This window comes from Anoplopoma fimbria, chromosome 7 (assembly GCF_027596085.1).
Source record: "Anoplopoma fimbria isolate UVic2021 breed Golden Eagle Sablefish chromosome 7, Afim_UVic_2022, whole genome shotgun sequence".
NCBI classification, from domain to species: domain Eukaryota; kingdom Metazoa; phylum Chordata; class Actinopteri; order Perciformes; family Anoplopomatidae; genus Anoplopoma; species Anoplopoma fimbria.
In genome coordinates, this window is record NC_072455.1 from 2,384,040 (window position 1) to 2,402,849 (window position 18,810).

General features: G+C 39.4%; 1 protein-coding gene across 1 annotated transcript in view; it reads right to left on the bottom strand.

The window, feature by feature from the left end:
- Positions 1-18,810, bottom strand: part of trpc5a (transient receptor potential cation channel, subfamily C, member 5a) — a 59,073-nt gene that overhangs the window by 33,093 nt on the left and 7,170 nt on the right. The window contains 4 exon segments of the mRNA XM_054601957.1: positions 15,014-15,220; positions 15,829-15,966; positions 16,910-16,972; positions 17,105-17,221. Of these exon segments, the coding sequence (XP_054457932.1) occupies positions 15,014-15,220; positions 15,829-15,966; positions 16,910-16,972; positions 17,105-17,221 (525 nt within the window).

The following is an 18,810-nucleotide window of genomic DNA, read 5'->3' on the forward strand; positions in this document are numbered from 1 at the left end:
TGTTAATTACACTGATAATTACTCATTTAATCTCTTTTGTGCAATAATGTGTATCCAACCACACAATCTGATTATACTGCATTTAGAAGATTTACTTATTTATTATAAGCTAACTGTTTGATTGTTTATTGTAGTTGCTTTTTTTAATTAATGTCGTTTTCTACTGATGACTCTTGTTGCGATTCACAACCTCTACTTCTTCTTCTTCTACTCTGTTAACTGGTAGATTACAGCCTCACGTGCTCTATAGCGCCAACTTCTGACCAAACAACTGATCAAACGCGCCTGATTCCTATTTCAGTTTTCATCCCATTGCAACATTTTAAAAGTTCACTTAAAACTGACTTGACAATTGGCTGAAAACATGTCTGTTGGTACTTTTACGTTGAAGCCGTAGCCATGGCGACCACATGCATAGATGTCATTCTCAGTAATAAACCAAACATGACGGCTACAGCTGTTACGCTGCTTGTGCTTCTGTTCAGAGTGAAGGCAACCTAAAGCAAATTTAAAAAGAGATTCTTCTTTGTTTCAGCATCAACGTGAGAAATCAAATCAGTTAACCCCGCATGTCGAGCATAAACCTGGCCTCCCATCTCTCTGTGTGGCAGCATCCTGCACGGTCCAAACGCATGCAAAGCAGAGGCATTTGCAGACTGTATCTAGTCCACTTGAGTCCACCACGGCCCACGTCATCCTCCTCCCACTGCAGCAAGTCCACAATACGCCCATTTAATCACGCCTGTGTACTTTAGCCATCAAAATGCTCTGCTTGCTCTTTTTTTGCTGCATTCCTGCTGTTAAAAACTCCCCATGTAGCATCAAACCGTCCACTCTGAGTTTACTCTCTCCTCTGCAGGAGGAAGTTATGCGATATGCCTGTTTGGGGTATTCTTTTGTAATGAATCCTAACAGGATCACCCAGGTGTCTCCGCTGCACAAAACCACTTCAAACATCAGCTGCTTCGGTCTCTCACGCTGGGGTCGCCTCCTTCTGCTCCGCACATAAAACCACAATCTGCTACCCGAAGCTCCCTTCCAGTTAACTCAATTTCTGGGCATTCTGCAGAAATATGCTAATGGAGTTAATTTAATTTCTCTGGCCTCTGATGTAATCTAAAACAAAGCAACATGCTAACCCCAAAGCTGTTGTAACGCTAATACAATCTGACTGTGCACACACTTGTGATTTATATGCAAATATGGGAAGTGCTCATTCGTGCGATTCGTCTCTCTGCTCCGTCTTTCTCTGTCCAACTATTTATATTTAATATATATATATTTATCTATTTGTTTTTCTCATCTTCTTTCAGTCCTATCTCCTCTTCCTGCCTCTCTCTTCCTCCTTTACGATCCTTTAAACATTAAAGCATACACGCATAATGTTTTGATCTCCAAAACCCCCACATTAATATGTAAATAATTTGAATACACATTAAAAAGGGAGATTTTGTGCATTACGAAACAAACAAGACAAGACAGGAGCTCAACACAAATACAGGAAACAGCGGAGATCCAAATGCAAACTGGAAAAAATCGGTACTTTAACATTAAATATTCTACGTTTATTTTGCTGATAATACTTTTTTGTACTTTTATAATAGTAGTATGTGTGTGTACTATACAAGACAACATAGTCCTACAGAGTATCTGAGGAAAGGTGACAAACAATGTATGACAATAAGATAAAAAAGAGTTACTGAACACTGCAGATGGTGTATATATATGTGTGTGTGTGTGTGTGTGTGTGTGTGTGTGTGTGTGTGTGTGTGTGTGTGTGTGTGTGTGTGTGTGTGTGTGTGTGTGTGTGTGTGTGTGACCCCTCTAATTGAGGACATGTGTTGATTAAGGCAATAATTAATTAATTTGGGTGCGAGGAATAAAACATGAGTAATGATAAATATATCATTCAGATACTGCTACTGGTAACTGAGCTGCACACACACACACACACACACACACACACACACACACACACACACACACACACACACACACACACACACACAACACACACAAACACACTTGAGTAGACACTTGTCAGCACACAAACACACAAACCATTTATTATTGAGGCTACTGTTAATGTATTATTTAGCAGGACTGCAGGTATCGCAGGCCCCCAGACAAAAAAAGACATTTAAATGATTCAAACACACACACATACAAGAACGTCTCTCTCTCTCTCTCTCTCTCACGCACACACATGAATGTTTCAGGGGTTTTATCGTGGGTTAAATGGAGGTTAAATGGTGAAAACGAGTTTTGCTAAATGTCCACTTTAATCTGAGGGTGCACTGGGGAGAAGAGACAGATCGAAACAACAAGCAGAACGTCGAAAAGGAAACAGAAAAGAGAAGAAGATGAATTATAAATGTCACTGTGATGTTCTTTCTTTAATGTTCAGAGGCGTGATTATTGACAGAAAGGAAGGGAAACTGAGGGAGAGGTTAGAAGGAAGGAAAGGGAAACAAATGATAAAGAAGACAGAAAAAATTTATTCAGGGAGAAAGTAAAGAATTATGTCTGTGTTCGGAAGCAAAAGTCAACTTACTAACATGTAGTGACTTATCGGGTCAGTTCACCCAAAATAAACCGCTGAAAACATTTTTCTATTGTGACAAAATGGCACTTGAAGCCGATTGTCAGGCTAAATTATACAGTTTTGGCTTCATCTATTTACTTTAAGATGTCAGCAAGGATCCATCCCAATAAGTGGGGCAGAAAGGATTTCCATTTGCTGCTCTGAGCATCAGAAATTTTATTAGAATATAAAAAAGACAAACTGCTGACTTTTGTGTGTAATTTTCCATAACAAGCCTAACAAAGATGTGTAAAAATGCATCATGTAAAAATGCATCATGTAAAAATGCATCATGTAAAACAGCGTCATATTAAACAGAACTATGCAAAACAGCGAACTGTAAAACAGCACTACGTAAAGCAGCACAACCTAAAACAGGGCGACGTAAAACAGGGTCATGTAAAACAGCGTCATGTCATGTAACAGCGTCATGTAAAACAGCGTCATGTAAAACAGCGTCATGTAACACAGCGTCATGTAACACAGCGTCATGTCATGTAACAGCGCGTCATGTAAAACATGTAACAGCGTCATGTAAAACAGCGTCAGCGTCATGTAACACAGCGTCATGTAAAACAGCGCTACCTAAAAAACAACTCTACATAAAACAGCGCTAGTTAAAACAGTGTCACGTTAAAAAGCGCTACGTGAAACAGTAAAATACTAATGTAAAATACTATTATGTAAAACAGCGCTATGTAAAGAGGGCAATGTAAAACAGTGTTATTAAAACACTGTCAAGTAAAACAGCGTCATGTAAAACACTGTCATGTCAAAGAGCGTCATGTAAAACAGCGCAAAACAGCAAAATGTTAAATAGCACTATGTAAATCAGGGCGACGTTAAAATTCAGAAACTCTTGACAAGAAAGCGTATACGTGTATTTCACAAACTGGAACTGGACCTGCACAGTTCAGGAGAAGACAAATATGTTTGAACTTGTTTAGAAGCAATAGCTCCTGATATTGATCGGTAAAAAACTCAACACTTTTTTCCTCCTGTTATTTATTTTCCGTCTCTTGCTCTCTCTCTTTTTTTGGGGGAGTTGTTTTTCTCCCCATTCACCCGTCTGCTGCACCTCAAAATAACTCCATCAACTCCCACTGTTTTAATATCACCTTCTCCTCCCTCACCATCTCTCTCAGATTGCTGTCATTTATCAAGATGTCGAGCAAACTTCATCCTTTTTTCCCCCTCTTTCTTCCTCTTCTTCTTCCTCCTCTGTTTTCTGTCTGCACACAACCCCTCCACTTTTCTTTATTTACTTTCATTCTTTCCAAACGTCTCTGCAGGTCTTACCTCCCTAAGAAGCGAGACACGTTGAGGGAAATAAAACAGAGCGCAGAAGATATATTCCACCGCCCCGCTGTTTTGTGACTCACTCGTTCTTTTGCTGACTCTATTTCTGTGCCGGTTTCCTCTGTTCCACCTCTCCACCTCGCTCTGGGTTTTTTATCGTTTCTTGAAGTCTTTCCTTCCACCTGCCATGTCGGCTCACAACCGGCAGTCTGTCTATCGCTCCTTCCCTCCTTCATCCTAACCTCCTGCTCTCGCCCACATGTTTCTTCATCTGCTCTCCACTTCCTGTTGCGTTTCCGTTAAAATGAAACCTGGTAAACAACTAAAATGTCACATAGGTGTTTCAGCTGAGTTTACCGTCAGCTGGGCCGAAGCAAACACAAATAATCAGCAAGAAAACTATAAAAGTAAGTATTAATTCAGTGTTTGTTCTACTTTAGTTTCATATCTATGTCTTTATTCATGTATTAAATACCTTCAGTACACATTAAAACTTCAATAGACTTCTGAAGGCATGTTTTATTAAGTAATAATGTAATTTTCTGAACGTCCTTTGGGCTCCACTCATTTCTTTATGATATTTCAATCATTTAGCAGACTTTTGAAACTTGTTAGAGTTGTGTAATCTGTCTTAAACCTAATCACTGAGAGCCATAGCTGGGCTACATATCAAATTCATTTCAATTTCAGCTCTCGCAGTATGTGAAAAATGTCAACATCATGAATTTCAAGTTTTAAGAACAGGCACAAAAAGACTATTTGCCGTGGTAAAGTGACAGATCGTAGCTGTCTCCTGTGAAGAGAGACCTGGTGAGTTATCCTGCAGCTCTTTACAGGACTGTGGTGAGTTCAGGTGGTTAACTTCAGGCTCATCTTGTGGTTAAAGAAACGATCGTCTCTGCTGAAACTGATTAGATCTACTTGCTCTATTTAGTTCTTGCAAGCGGTGCAAGCCTTTGTATTATTCCTGCACATGAAGACCTAAAAATACGAATGTTAGTCTCTCTGCATTTTGCATGAGAAGAAAATTAAAGAATCGTCCTCAAAATTGCAAAAAGTAATCAAGTACTATTGAATGGAAATGAAGCTGTATGCGCAGATTGATTTGAAACTCGAAACTTGTTCAATGTGATGGATTACACATCTAATTACAGTCTGCTGATCGACTTACAAATCAATCGTTGTCTGGGAGGTCAAACAAATACAATGAAATATCTAGCAGTGATGTAAAACTTATTAGATGTGCAGTTAATAGGATAACATATGCAAAATCCATGGGAACAGTTTTTGCAATAAAACTAAAATGTTTAGTCTTTCTGATAAAAGTGAAATCTGTTTCCATCTCTGTCTAAAGGCATGATTTCTTTATGAAAAAGTTGTTTATGTTTCAGGTGTTTTGTCTTTAGAACAATACTTTAGTACCAGTACTTTGGTACCAGTACTTTGGTACCAGTACTTTAGTACCAGTACTTTGGTACCAGTACTTTGGTACCAGTACTTTGGTACCGGGGCTCAGGACTCGAGACTAACACAGTCCCTTACAATAACACATTGTGAACACCAAATCCGTGTTGAGAGCTAGTAAACGTTAGCTGTTAGCGTCCTGGACAGTCCAGCTTGGCTAAATAACGGAGCTAACGGCTAACGTTACTGAGGTGTTCAAGCTCTTCTCAGTAAAAAATTGTATTTCATGAAGGTTAATCACAACGTTACAATGTTGTGTTCAAATGTGTTCTTGTAAAATTTAGTTTTTTTGCAAGAAACTAATGAGGGATTAATGGAAAAACTGCAAAACCAGTTTGCAAACGGCATCAAACGAGTTCATGCTGAAGGACTGATTCATTGTTTTGTTTCTGCATTGTGGAATGTTGCTGACGTCCCCATTTGCAGTATTGGGGCCGTTTCCCAGACTGCACCTTGTTATGTAACTGTCACTGTATTATAGATGGAAACTCAGCTTCTCAATCTCTTTTCTCTCTCTCTCTCTCTCTCTCTCCCCTCCCCTCCTCCCTCTTGTTCCTCTGCAGCAGCAAAAGAGGAAAGTGAATAATTTGGGTTGTTTTGGAGAGTCGCCAAGCCTTCCTGCTCTCTCTCCGTCAGCAGTGTTGGACGGATTAACACACGCACTATCACACACAAGCAACACTTAACAGCGCCAAGCAACACGCTGAGGAAAAAATTGATTCATGGTTTCTCTCTCCATCCATCTTTGACTCCCTCCTTCACTTTCTGGATTTAACTCCATCACTTCAACTCTTCTTAATGTCTTTCTTCTCCAGCTTATGTCTTACTTCCAATCCTCTCCTCACTGTTTGAAGCCCAAAAGTCAAGATGCCATTCATTGGCTCACTGTTCTGTACAACACAAGGACCAGACGTGTATCAATTAGCAAGACGGCGACTGCAATTTGTCTGAATTCAAACTCTTTCTGCAAACATTTAGTTCGTCATTATAGTGGATTGTTCACATACTTCATTTGATTCATTTTCTGTTCTTCGAATCAGCGTGACAGCTCTCCAAATATGAAATACATAACTTTCTAAACTGATTCCGTCAGCAAAAACACAAATACAGCTTTTAGTAATGAAGAATAATGAAATCTATTAGAAATAAGCCTCAAACACATGCAGTTCAGTTTGTGTACATTGGTACTTCATCTAATTGCACAAACACATCACAGCGATCTAAATACAGCTGATCAAACCAAATCCCTAAATGTTGTTTCAATTCACATTTTCTTATGCAAACTGTGAGCATAATATATAAATATTACTATCAATAAAACATCTCACCATAAAGTGATTTTGAATAGTAAAATTACAATGTCAATATTAAAACGTTTCATTCAAATACTACAGGTCCATCATAGACATCATTCTGCTATCAGCCACACTGATGGTAAGATATTGACTTTGGGTTTCAGGGTAAAACAAGGATCAATACAGGATCAGACCAGGATCAGACCAGGATCAGTTAATGATCTGGCCAAGGTCTGGTTGTGATTAGACCAGGATGGGGAAAGGAATCGGGCTAGTGTTGGGACAGAATTCTGCAAAGATCCAGTTGGGATCGGGCCAAGATTCGGCCAAGGTCTGTCTGGGATCGGACCAGAATCAGATAGGGTTCAGATTAGGTTTGGGCTACAATTGGGCCTTTATTGTGCTAACATCAAATCCCAATTGGGTCATAACCGTGTCAGGAGGATCAGGCCTGGATGGGATCAGGTTTAAGATATGATACTTTAATTCCAACTCTTCAAATCAATGTGTGGTGTCTACTCTTGATTAATGAGTTTAAATGAATGTCTTTTTCCGTCCTCCTGACTTATTCATTCCTCCCATCTTCTTCCATCCATCTCTGTTCTCCGTCACCAGTCTCTCATTACGCCGCTGTCATTGCTTCTCTATCACCTCTGACCTTTGCTCTGTTTCAATACAGCTGATCGTTACGCCATCACACCCTGAAGCATGCTTGTGTTCCTGTGTCTCGGTTTAACTCAATGAGACTACATTTAGCATGCGTGTGTGTGTGTGTGTGTGTGTGTCCATCTTTATGTGGTTATGCGTGTGTTTATTTTGCCTCAGCGCTAATAAACACCAATGATCCGTGAAAACAGAATTCTCATTTGAAATGGCATCCTTAATTATTAAAAGGTGTTTGAGACGGACGGCGAGACGTTGAAGGTTCAGTACATTTAATCTCAGGATGAATAATTATGGAACATATATATAATACATTATTCCTGCATCTTACTGGTATTATTCACTAAATGACCAGTGACAACTTGAATTAACTTATTGTAGTGCTGAAAGGTTACTGGTTATTTCCTTTCCATCGTTCTTTTCTTCTTTCCTCTCTTCGCACCTTTTCCTATTAAGCTTGTTTATCGGAACGACCCAGAATGCACTGCAGAGGTGTTGTGAAAGGTACCCGAGACTTCCCAACAGCTCTCTGGCAGCCAGCTGGACATAGTTCGTTACTTCCTGAGAGTCTGTTTCGGGATTGAGAGGCGCTCGGCATGATGGGTAACCCGTGGTGTGTGTGTGTGTGTGTGCAATTTACCCACTGAGTCGTAACCCAGAGCTACTTTGGCTTTCGATTACTCCTCATGCCTCTACACAATATTCTCCCCCTCCTCCTTTCTCCTCCCTCCTCTCTCTTTTAAGTCTTTTTGTTCAGTTTATCAGAATGAAGGTATAAAGCCGGATCAATAAAAATGACCACAACGACAGGGAGAGGAGGAGAGGAGAGAAAGATCACAAGAAACAAAAATACAGGAGAGGAAATAGGTTATAAGGACACAAGGAGAAGGAGGAGGAGCTGAAGAAATAATAAGGAGATGGAGGACATGAGAGAAAAATAAATAATAGTAGAGGATATGAAAGGATGGGGAAATGATGGGAGAGGAGAGGAGGAAAGAAAGGAGGAGGAGAGGAGAGGAGAAACATTTGGGAAATCAAAAAAGAGGAGAAGGGAGGAGATGAAATAAGAGTATAAAGATTAGGAAAAGAGAGGTACAAAAGGAGAGCAAGACAAATGAAGGGAAAGAAAATAAGAGGAGAGGAAATGAAGGAGAGGAGAGGAGAAAAGAGGAGATAAAGGTGAAGAGAGACAATAAGAGGAAACAACAAGGTGAAAATATGAAGACAAACAAAATGAGAAGAGGAAGCAAAAAAGAAGAGAGAGAACAATAGAGATAGAGAGTGGAGAAATCAAGAGGAGAGTTAACATGATGGAAGGACACAAGGAGAAGGAGGAGATGCAGAAGAAATAAAGAGGAGGAGGCGATGAGAGGAAATGTAAATAGGTGAGGAGATAAAGAAGAGGAGAGGAATGAATAGATAAGAAAAGGACAGCAAAGGAAACGAGACGAGAGGAGGTAATCTTGAAAAAGAGGAGAGGAAATGAAGGAGAGGAGAGGGGAAGAGAGGAAATAGGAGGGTGGGATAAGAGGAAGTGAAGGCAATAGGAGAGGAAAAGAGAGAAGAGGAAATAAAGGTGAAGAGAGCAAATAAGAAGACAAAGGGAAGGAGAAGAGGGAATCAAGAGGAGAGGGGAAGAGAGGAAGTATGTTCAGAAGGACACAAGGAGAAGGAGTCATATGGAGATGCAGAAGAAATAATGAGGAGGAGTGGGAATGAGAGAAAGACAAAGAATAGGAGAGGAGGTAAAGAGAGAAGAGACGAGGAGGATTCAAAAGGAGCACAAAGGAAATGAGAGGAGAGGAAATGAGGAAATAAGGGAGTGAAAAGATGAAGACAAACGAAGAAGAAGAGGAAACAAAAAAGAGGAGAGGGAGCAAAAGATAAAGAGGGGATGAATGAAGAGGAGAGGAGACAAGAGGAGAGGAAGTAGGTTATAGGACACAAGGAGGAGGAGGAGCTGAAGAACTGATAAGGAGACGTAGGAATTTAACGGATGGAGGGCAAGGATTCCCAACAGACAAAGACACAAGGTCAAAAAGGCAGAACGGAGAGAGGGAGAGGAGGATGAAGACGAGTGTGTGTGTGTGTGTGTGTGTGTGTGTGTGTGTGTGTGTGTGTGTGTGTGTGTGTGTGTGTGTGTGTGTGTGTGTGCTGTATTGATCATGGAATGACACACACAGTATATTGGAGGTGTAATTTGCATTGATCCCATTGGAGAATGCTGACGAGGACAGAATGACACTCACACACACACACCACACACACTCGTAGTTTGTCATGTTCTGTAGAAGGCTGTCAGGTAAATTACGAGTTCTACATACACTGGTATTCTCCCACAATGCATTGCACAAAGGACATGGAGGAGCTGCAATCAGATAACACATATCTTTGAATCTAAAAGAAACTGTTACATTCTAGTAAAAATACATTTTAATGTATATTTGCACTGCTGGAAAGTACTACTGACCATCTGTATTTGTACTTTAATTGAGTATTTAAATTTTAAGCTACATACTGCATTACATCTCAGAGTGAAATGTGGTACTTTTTACTCCTTTAGTTACTTTACAGATTTATATTAATGTTAAACTTCACAAAGTTTTACTTTCATTGATATCCAGTGTCACTCGTTTTGGTTTCCCATGACTGTAAAATGGTAAAAGTATATAGATTGTTGTGTACAAGTACGTTTATAGACTATTCTGTATAGATTTAGCATGTAGTGTGGACGGGACACAGCTTTAGCTTAGCGTCTTAGCATGCTAACATTTGCTAATAAGAATAAAACACAAAGTACAGCCGGGGCTGATGGGAATGTCATTAGTCAGCATATATTGAGTCATAAAATAAAGTTTATTTTAGATTTGAACGAGACATTTTGAGACATTTCAGCCCAATGCTTTTCAAGCAAAACTATATAAATATATTCATAAATTGCATAGTTTTACTTTAAAAATAACTTTTCCTTCAAATACAAGAGAAACTATTTTAAGTCACAAACCTCAGCAGCAAATCAGCGACAAAAAACACAAATTAGAATACGCAACTATTGACTGCAAAACTGCTGAATAATGCATCAATGTGTGCACGTGTGGACGCATGTTTATGCATGCATGTGTGTGTGTGTGTGTGTGTGTGTGTGTGTGTGTGTGTGTGTGTGTGTGTGTGTGTGAACAATCCAGACACACTAAATGAAGTCCAGGTCTCAGTTTCCCGTCACACACAAACACACATCATTATATAATGTGCTCTCAAAGCCTGGTGTTGGTAAAACACTGTGGCAGCACTTAGTGTGTGTGTCACCTCGACCTCCATCATAACACACACACACACACACACACACACACACACACACACACACACACACACACACACACACACACACACACACACACATGCAGAGAGAACAAAAGCAGGGAGGCTAAAGGAAGTCATCCACGGCGGCTAAACAGACGTAAAAAAACACACCGAACGAAGCAAGAAAAAGAGTGAGAGGAGAGAGAGGACGAGGAGGGAGGGAAGATGAAAGGAAACATGAGAGGGTGAGGAAAAGGAGGGGGAGATGTAACATTAAGTAAGAGGGAGAGGGTGAGGGTGACAGCGGAGGTGAAGGATGCGACAGTAAAAGAGACTTTGCAGAACGTGGAGCGCTCTGTGGAGACATTTACATAAACACAAGACCAAAAGGACAAAACACACACACACACACACACACACACACACACACACACACACACACACACACACACACACACACACACACACACACACACACACACACACACACACACACACAAACACACACAGCACAAAGGGCGTCTGGAGAGGCCAACGTAGCATCTGTTTGTTTGTCAACATCTGTTGCCATGGCGTCCAGGGGCCAGTGTCCTTAATGTCTCTCACAGCGTCTCTCTCTCTTTTCCCATCATGCATTTCACTGCACTTAATTTGAGACACACCTGCGTCTTCATTACATCTTTCATGCTCAGATAATAAGAGATCATTAAATCCTTAAACCGAAACCGAAAACCAGACCCTCTTTGTGGAGGTAGATAACAGAGAGACCAGATCCAACATCTTAATCACCTGGTGAAAACTCTGTGAAATTCCATATTTTTTAATAAGATTTGTAAAATAAATTATTTCATATAAAAGTGTAATACATTTTGTAAAATAAATTATCACATTTTTACTGCTTTAGTTATCACATAAGATAATTTATATAATAATTCAATATATGACAAAAATATTTCCCAATAAAGTAAAAACCACCACCATTAATGTTAAGATTGTGTTTTTTTTTTATGATTTATGGCATTAAAACTTAGTTATACTGCACAAACTACATGTTTGAGTTTTCTCTATTCCTCGACGAGTTTTCTAATGAAAAACGAGGCAAAAGTGATCAAAATCAGACAAAAACGACGTTAAAAAATGATTGAAAAGATGCTATTACTATAAGTACACAGTAAAATACTGCAAAAAAGTGGTATTGGTGTCATGTTGGCAGTGGTGGCAGAACATAAGTAAAAAAAAAAAGAAATAAGTAATGAAAAAGTCAGTTTCCATCATAAAGAAGCTTTAGTTTCTCCCACTCATGAACTGTCTGCTTTAGTGGCAGATATTTGGCGACATACGCATTTTCCTGTAACAGCTCTCTTCTTCAGATAACCCTCCGTCTCCTCCCAACCATCTGAGAATGTCTTATTATCCTCTGACAGCTCTCTCTCTCTCTCTCTCTTTTCCTCCCTGCTTTCCGACTCCTCACATCATTTCCTCCTCCTGTCTCCTCGCTCTAAATTTGAGAATATGTTTTGAGAGTGTCTCCAGAACGCCACGGGGATGTTGTGGAAAAATAAGACTTTTCCGTGCTCAAAGGACGACTCTGCTCGAGCTGCAGCCAATTATACCTCCCAGTGAGGTGCAGCACACTTCAGTGCAGGAAGAGACATTTATTCTGAGTCACGTCGCATGACGGATGTTTAATTAGTGTTTTATACTGAGGGGCCACATAGTGAGGAAGTTATTTCACAAAAGATTGAGTGTTTGGTTTGTAAAAACAGGGAAATGTGGAGAAACGGCATCACAAGTAAGCAAAGTGACACCTTCACAATGTTTGTTTAGTCCAAAGCTCAACATTGTTACTATTATATTCACATTATTAACATGTTTTTACATAATAAAATGGCGATAGAATTATGAATTCATTTTTCTGTCAATCTATTAATCTCTTCAGCTGCACATTTTCATTTGTTCTGTCTTCAAAAATCTTAATTTGTAAAGTAGCTAATGTCGCAGAAGTAAAAAGTGCAATATTTCCCGCAGAGATGTAGTGGACTAAAAGTAGAAAGTAGCATTAATTCTAATCGTACTTTAACTTAAAATGTGTGTGGTGGTTTTCGTTTGGTTCTTCTCAGTCAAAAAGTCCAGGACCGTATTTCATTCTCTGTGAAGGTCAAGTGCTCAGCTTTCATCAGCCTCTTCATGTCGTTTACCTCAAAGTTAACTACGACACCTTTTACTGCTCCATCCATCCGTCACTTTCCCTCCTTCCTTCACCCTCCGTCCAACCACACCAGGGACATAAATCTTCTCCTACGTCACCACCAACGCCTGGAGAAAGAAGAACAACGCTTTCCCTCCTTCCTCCTAAATCCTTCAGCCTGGAACAATGCTTCACTTCCCGACGTCTTCACTTTAATCCATCCCTCCATCAACTTTAATGTTTTGCTGCATCAACAGTTCTTGAAGGGTGAAAAAGTCATTCACTCATCCCGTTGTCTGTGTTTAATGTTTTGTCACTTTACCAGCCAACTCTTGACTTTTTTGAGCATGATCAGTCTTTTTTTTTTTTTACGGAAATCTGTCAAAGATCTGAAAACAATCAAATAAAATCCCACTCTGTGCAAACTCCCAACATCTCTTCCCCGTGATCTTCCATGTCAGGAGTACTTCTTTCCTCTTGAGACCTCTGTCACCTCTCCGCCTCCAGAGACTGAAAAGCTCTTCACTTCCTGCTCTTATGCCTCCCTGCCTCCCTTAATCCATCCACCTATCATCCCTCGCCTCCCCCTTTCGCTCCATCCTTCCACTCCAGCTTTCATCCGTCTGGCAGCGTTGCTCCATCACAGAGAGCTGGAAACAGCAGGGAGCAGACAGGCAGACGGACGGAGAGAGACGGAGGTTGCCTTGGGGGTTTTCTAACTACTGTTTCGGTCTCCGAGTCCATCTCATCAAATCTCCATCTCCTCCCTCGCCCATGATCCCTCCAGCCCTCTATCTGTCTCTCTTTCTGTCCCTTTAAATCTCTCTCTCTCTCTCTCTCTTGTGTTTGCTGGCTTTGTATAAGCTCACTTTACACCGTCGCCCTGTTCATCCTCCCTCTCACCTGCTTTCCACTCTGTTTTTATCGTGAATGTTCTCAGACCTGACAACGTCCCTTAAAGACAAGGAAATGTTGTACTGCAGGAGTGTTTTTATAACAGATCAAACTCGGGCAGAAGGTTGTAGTCCATGACAAAATGTAGCGTATATGGAAATAACACATATCTCACATATGTGTTCATATCGAGTGCTGCAGTAATGAGTCCTTAAATCCAGCAGTAAGTTAGCATTTTTGCGTTTGTTGTTAGACACGACCTCAAGTTGGTGTCGTAGTTATGACTGGAGCAATGGAGAAAATCAGATGTAGTATTATAAAGAAGAGTAAATGATGGATGGATGTATTAGGAAAAAAAATGGCTTTCACACCAGAGTTCGTATCCCGTTTGAAACCAAAAGTAAACATGTTGAGTTATTTGCATTACATGCTACATAACCATGTCAAATACGTAACAAACTAACTTATTTAAACCTAACTATTTATTTTCCTAAACATAACCAAATAGTTTGGATTCAATTTAACAGAGCAGTCGTATAAGTAGTTTCAGGAGTCATCTGCAAACAACTTATTCTGTAGTTTAGGTATGAGGCGGTTCAGATGTGGAATGCAAAGATTAATCATGTTAATCATGTTATTAACATGCAATTTAGAAAACCTTTAAACGGCCATTAAAGTATGTTACCATGCTTACAGATAGTATGTAATCCATAGCATGTTTAGCTCTTAGCATGCAAACTTTTGGCATAGTAGCATAGTAAACGATATACGATACAACAATGATATGTTAGCATGTTAACATGCCATCAACAAGTATGCATGTATGTATAGAATGTTTTGTAATTTAAATATGAACATATAATGGATATTTAAAAGTAACATGCAAAGTCAGGGCATCACTAAAGTCTTAAAGTATTCATACTTTGTGATATAAATGTCAACATGGAAAGCCGTCGAAAAGTTGTTGTTATATTTCACTCTGTTGTAGTGACATTTCAGCTATTCCATCCCAAGGGCCAGACTGCAAGTGTGGCAATAAATAAATATGATGGTTGTGTTTCTGCCGGTATTTGACACCAGAGATGGTGCACAAGCATACATAAATAATATAAACCACCGTACATACGCAGACACACATATCCTAGTATACTCTCAAGGTTTTCAGCAATATTTTCAGACACAAACACAACAACTCTGTTTTCATATGAGCAAGCTTGCTCCTTCAGAAAGGTCAACTCTGATGACTGCGTCTAGCCTCATCTAAATAGACTTTCAAAAGCCTAAACATACTCATCTCCAGTCACTTTGTCCGGGGTGAGTTCCTACCTCTTTTTGGTGGTATTTGATGGCCAGTTTGAGCTTGGCCAGGTCGTGGCACTGCCTTGGATCCAGCTCTTCGCTCTGGTCGTTGTCCCTGTGGTTCAGGATGGTTTCCAGCTCTCTGGAACTCCTGGCCTGGTCCAGAAGGTCTTTGGCGAAACGCTTGCACTGCTGCGACAGCTCCTCGTACTCCTGACGAAACTCGTTCTCCACCTGAGAGGAGGAAGGAGTAGGAAACCGTGTTACCAAGTATTTACGATGGGTCTATGGAGGTCCAGAAATTTAAATTCCAATGGCTCAATCAAGCTCTCTAGAACTTGCATTGCTGCCACAGCTTCACATGCTTCTTAAGAAAGAAAAAAGTTAAGGTATTGTAACCCAAGATAAAAAGTATTCTTAGGCATTTTCTGCTAATAGTGCAATAACTTATATCAGAAGCAGAAGCACTCTATTAAATGGAGCTATACAGCCACTTATAGTAGCACAAGTGAAGGACAAACTTAAATGAGTAACATACATTATATTGAATGTTTTTTTACAGCCCATCAAGTTCAGGATGTGGCGTCGCTCCAGTGGAGTTCTTGATTCGACGCCAAAGATTGGTGTAGCAGCTCCTAAAGGCTCCTGATGGACCAGCACTTTATGGCAACTTAATTTTACAGTAAGCTGTAAAATTAAGAATATAAAAAAAAGACGAGGGCTATACTGGTCCAAACGAGTCACTTTACTGCAGACTAAACCTTTTCTCCAACAAGAAGAATTGGTGCAAACGATTTCTCCCAGCAAGACCTGTAAGAAAAGTTCTTCGTCAGAGTCCATACCTTGCTGAGTTCTTTGAGTTCCCAGCCCAGTCTGAAGGCAGTGAGGATGGGATCTTCACTGGACAGTGCGATGAGGGAGGGCGAGGCCAGAGCCTTGTAGATGTTGAGTCGTGACCTTGAATGCCGAAGACTGTCGACCTACAGAAGGTGACGCGGAGAAACAAACGAGAGGAGAAAGATTTAGACTTGTAAGGTTTGGAACCTAAACAGCTTTCAAGTGAGTCAGTCAATCTTAGAAATTGTTTACAATCACCTAGTCTGACTCAGCGGATGCAGACTGTTGGTATTAGCGTGCTTTCACACCTAACCTGTTAGGTTCCATTGAAAAAAACTCATATTCGATATCACTGTTGGACCAAACACCCAAAATGAACCAGCCTGAAATAAGGTCGGTCCAGACCCTGGTCCCAGTGAGTTTGTGGTGAAAGCAAACCAACCAACCACAAGATTATATGATAGCAGATATGTGAGTTTAGCATAGTTTCAAACAATGCTTATCTTCAATTATTTCTTTGTGAGTTCTTTGTGACACCAAATAACACAAATATACACATCAGAAGCATTAAAGTGCTCCAAAAACCTGACCCTAACCCCAAATTATGAGTATTCTATTTGTATGTTCTAGGAGAGTAAAATGTTGTCAATGTTACTGTTTGTATTCTTTCATGTTTTCTCTGTGCAGTTAGTTGTAACTTCTGTATTTATATGCAACAGAAATACTGTTGAACCTCAATTTGACTAAATTATATCCTAAGCAATTAGGACCAAAACTGTAAAGAACCAGCATATTTCCTTCTGTCCTACTTTGCATAATTGTGTTTTCTATTTATAGTTCCTTTAGTATGACTATATAATTGAAGTATTTTTACACTCCAGAAGAAAAATGTATTGATTGGAGGTGGAAAACAGAAAAGAAGTGTTATTGATTCATGGCAGAAGAAATGAAGTTTCTGATTGTTTTAGAAAAGTTGCCAAAAATAAATGTCAGTGCTGAAGGTGAAAATTGGGAGTAAGTACTGTAAATTACAATATTGATTTTCTGCAAAGCAAACCATGCATTGAAGGATAAATAATCACTGACCTCTGAACTGGAAACGCACTCCACACAGTCACATCGTATCTGGTGCGGTCTGGGAATGGTGACCTATGAAGAACATCAACACAATTAACGATTAATCATCACAGCTGACCTCTAAATCCTGATTCAGTATTAAAGTAAAGACGGTTATTGTTGCTTTTTCTATATGACTGTTGTATTAGTATATGGAGTAATCACCTTCCTCTGGACCAGGAGCTTGATGATCTCGTAGTTGTTGGTGTGAGCAGCGAGCATGATGGGAGTTATGTCCGGGGTGAACTCTGAAAACTGACTGTCCATCATCAGCGAGGGAACCTGAAGAAAAACAAAAAGACATCTTGTTTTAAATGACACATATATGACAAAAATGAATGTAAAATAAAACCAATGTCAGTTTGGTATTTTTGCTGAAACCTTTCATGGTAGACTGGCACATAATGAGCTCTTATTGTGTAAGCTAAAAAAACCATGATTCAGCTCCACATGTGGCGCCGTTATGTAAGAAGGGAACGACTCAAAGCAAAAGACAAATTAGCAAAATGATGAATTTAATTAAACTCAATTGAATCTGATTATAATAAATTAAATTACAGTAATGTATTGGACAAAAGAAGTTTCCTGCTGTAGAGGTACATTTACTTAAAGAGACATTCTTCCCAGAACTCATTATGTTCCTAAGTGATGCATAACTGAACACCTGCTGTTGTCTGAGAGAAACAGAATGAAAGAGCGTTTTACTACCAGATAAAACCAGGTAGTCTAAAGGTTAATGGACAGATATATGTAGAAGAGAGTTAAAAGCTGACAATTCTGAAAACATGCTGCTGTATTTTATATGTTACAAAAATACATTATTTCCCATTCATTTCCATACAATACAAAAATGTACTAGCATACTGTTACAGTTTGTTAAACATATTCCCAAAAATGGAAACCAACGACTGCCATGAATTGAAAGGATAACAAAAAAAGGAAAAATGTACACAAGTCCAGTATAATAAACAATTATAATAGTTATACGCTGCGGTAGAGTCAATTTTTTTGACTACATGTGTATTATAACATTTAATTAATAGGGCTTTTAGAAATGTTAAAACTGTCATTTCGATTAGGTAAAATGTTAATTCGATATATATATTTTTTAACATTTTGTCATGCTTCTGCGTCTATTCAAACTTTTAAAGTTTAGCGTGTATAAGGGCTTAAAGCATTATGATGGAAGTATTTATGATGGCAGTTTCCCTGCTCACTATGCTTCTTAAGTTGCTGCAGTGTTTTTTGGGTTAATGCTATTTGTTACGCAGATTTGGTGCTAAATTCAACAATTTGTACCACTCAAAATTATTAAAACTTATTCAAAAATTCCCCCCAAAACACAACATTAAGACTCCAAGACCTTGAGGAACAACATGAAAAAAATCCATGCCGTGATTTTGTATCAAAAACCTTTTGCAATTGGAGATTTCTGCGAATTTTGTGGAAAATAAAATGTTTTTCGTCAGATATCATATGAACAGTTGTATGAGCAAACGTTGCAACAGGTCATTTATAGTGACCCCAGTTTTTCCCTCACAAAAATTGTGTTTCTTTCTCACCCCTTCCTGACAAGCATGACATGTTTGGTACCTTTATTAGTTTGTCACTCTAGCTTTCACTAAGTTAACATTTAAAGTTTATTTATGTCAACAAGGCCACAAGGACAACAAATACATGTTTACATACAGGTTATGAAAGCTAAATACGAGGACTTTAAAGTAAGAACATAGATTGCAATGTGGGTGAATGTCGTAAAACACTCGTCGTCTGAATCCTACAGTATGACACACACACACACACACACACACACACACACACACACACACACACACACACACACACACACACACACACACACAGCAACATCA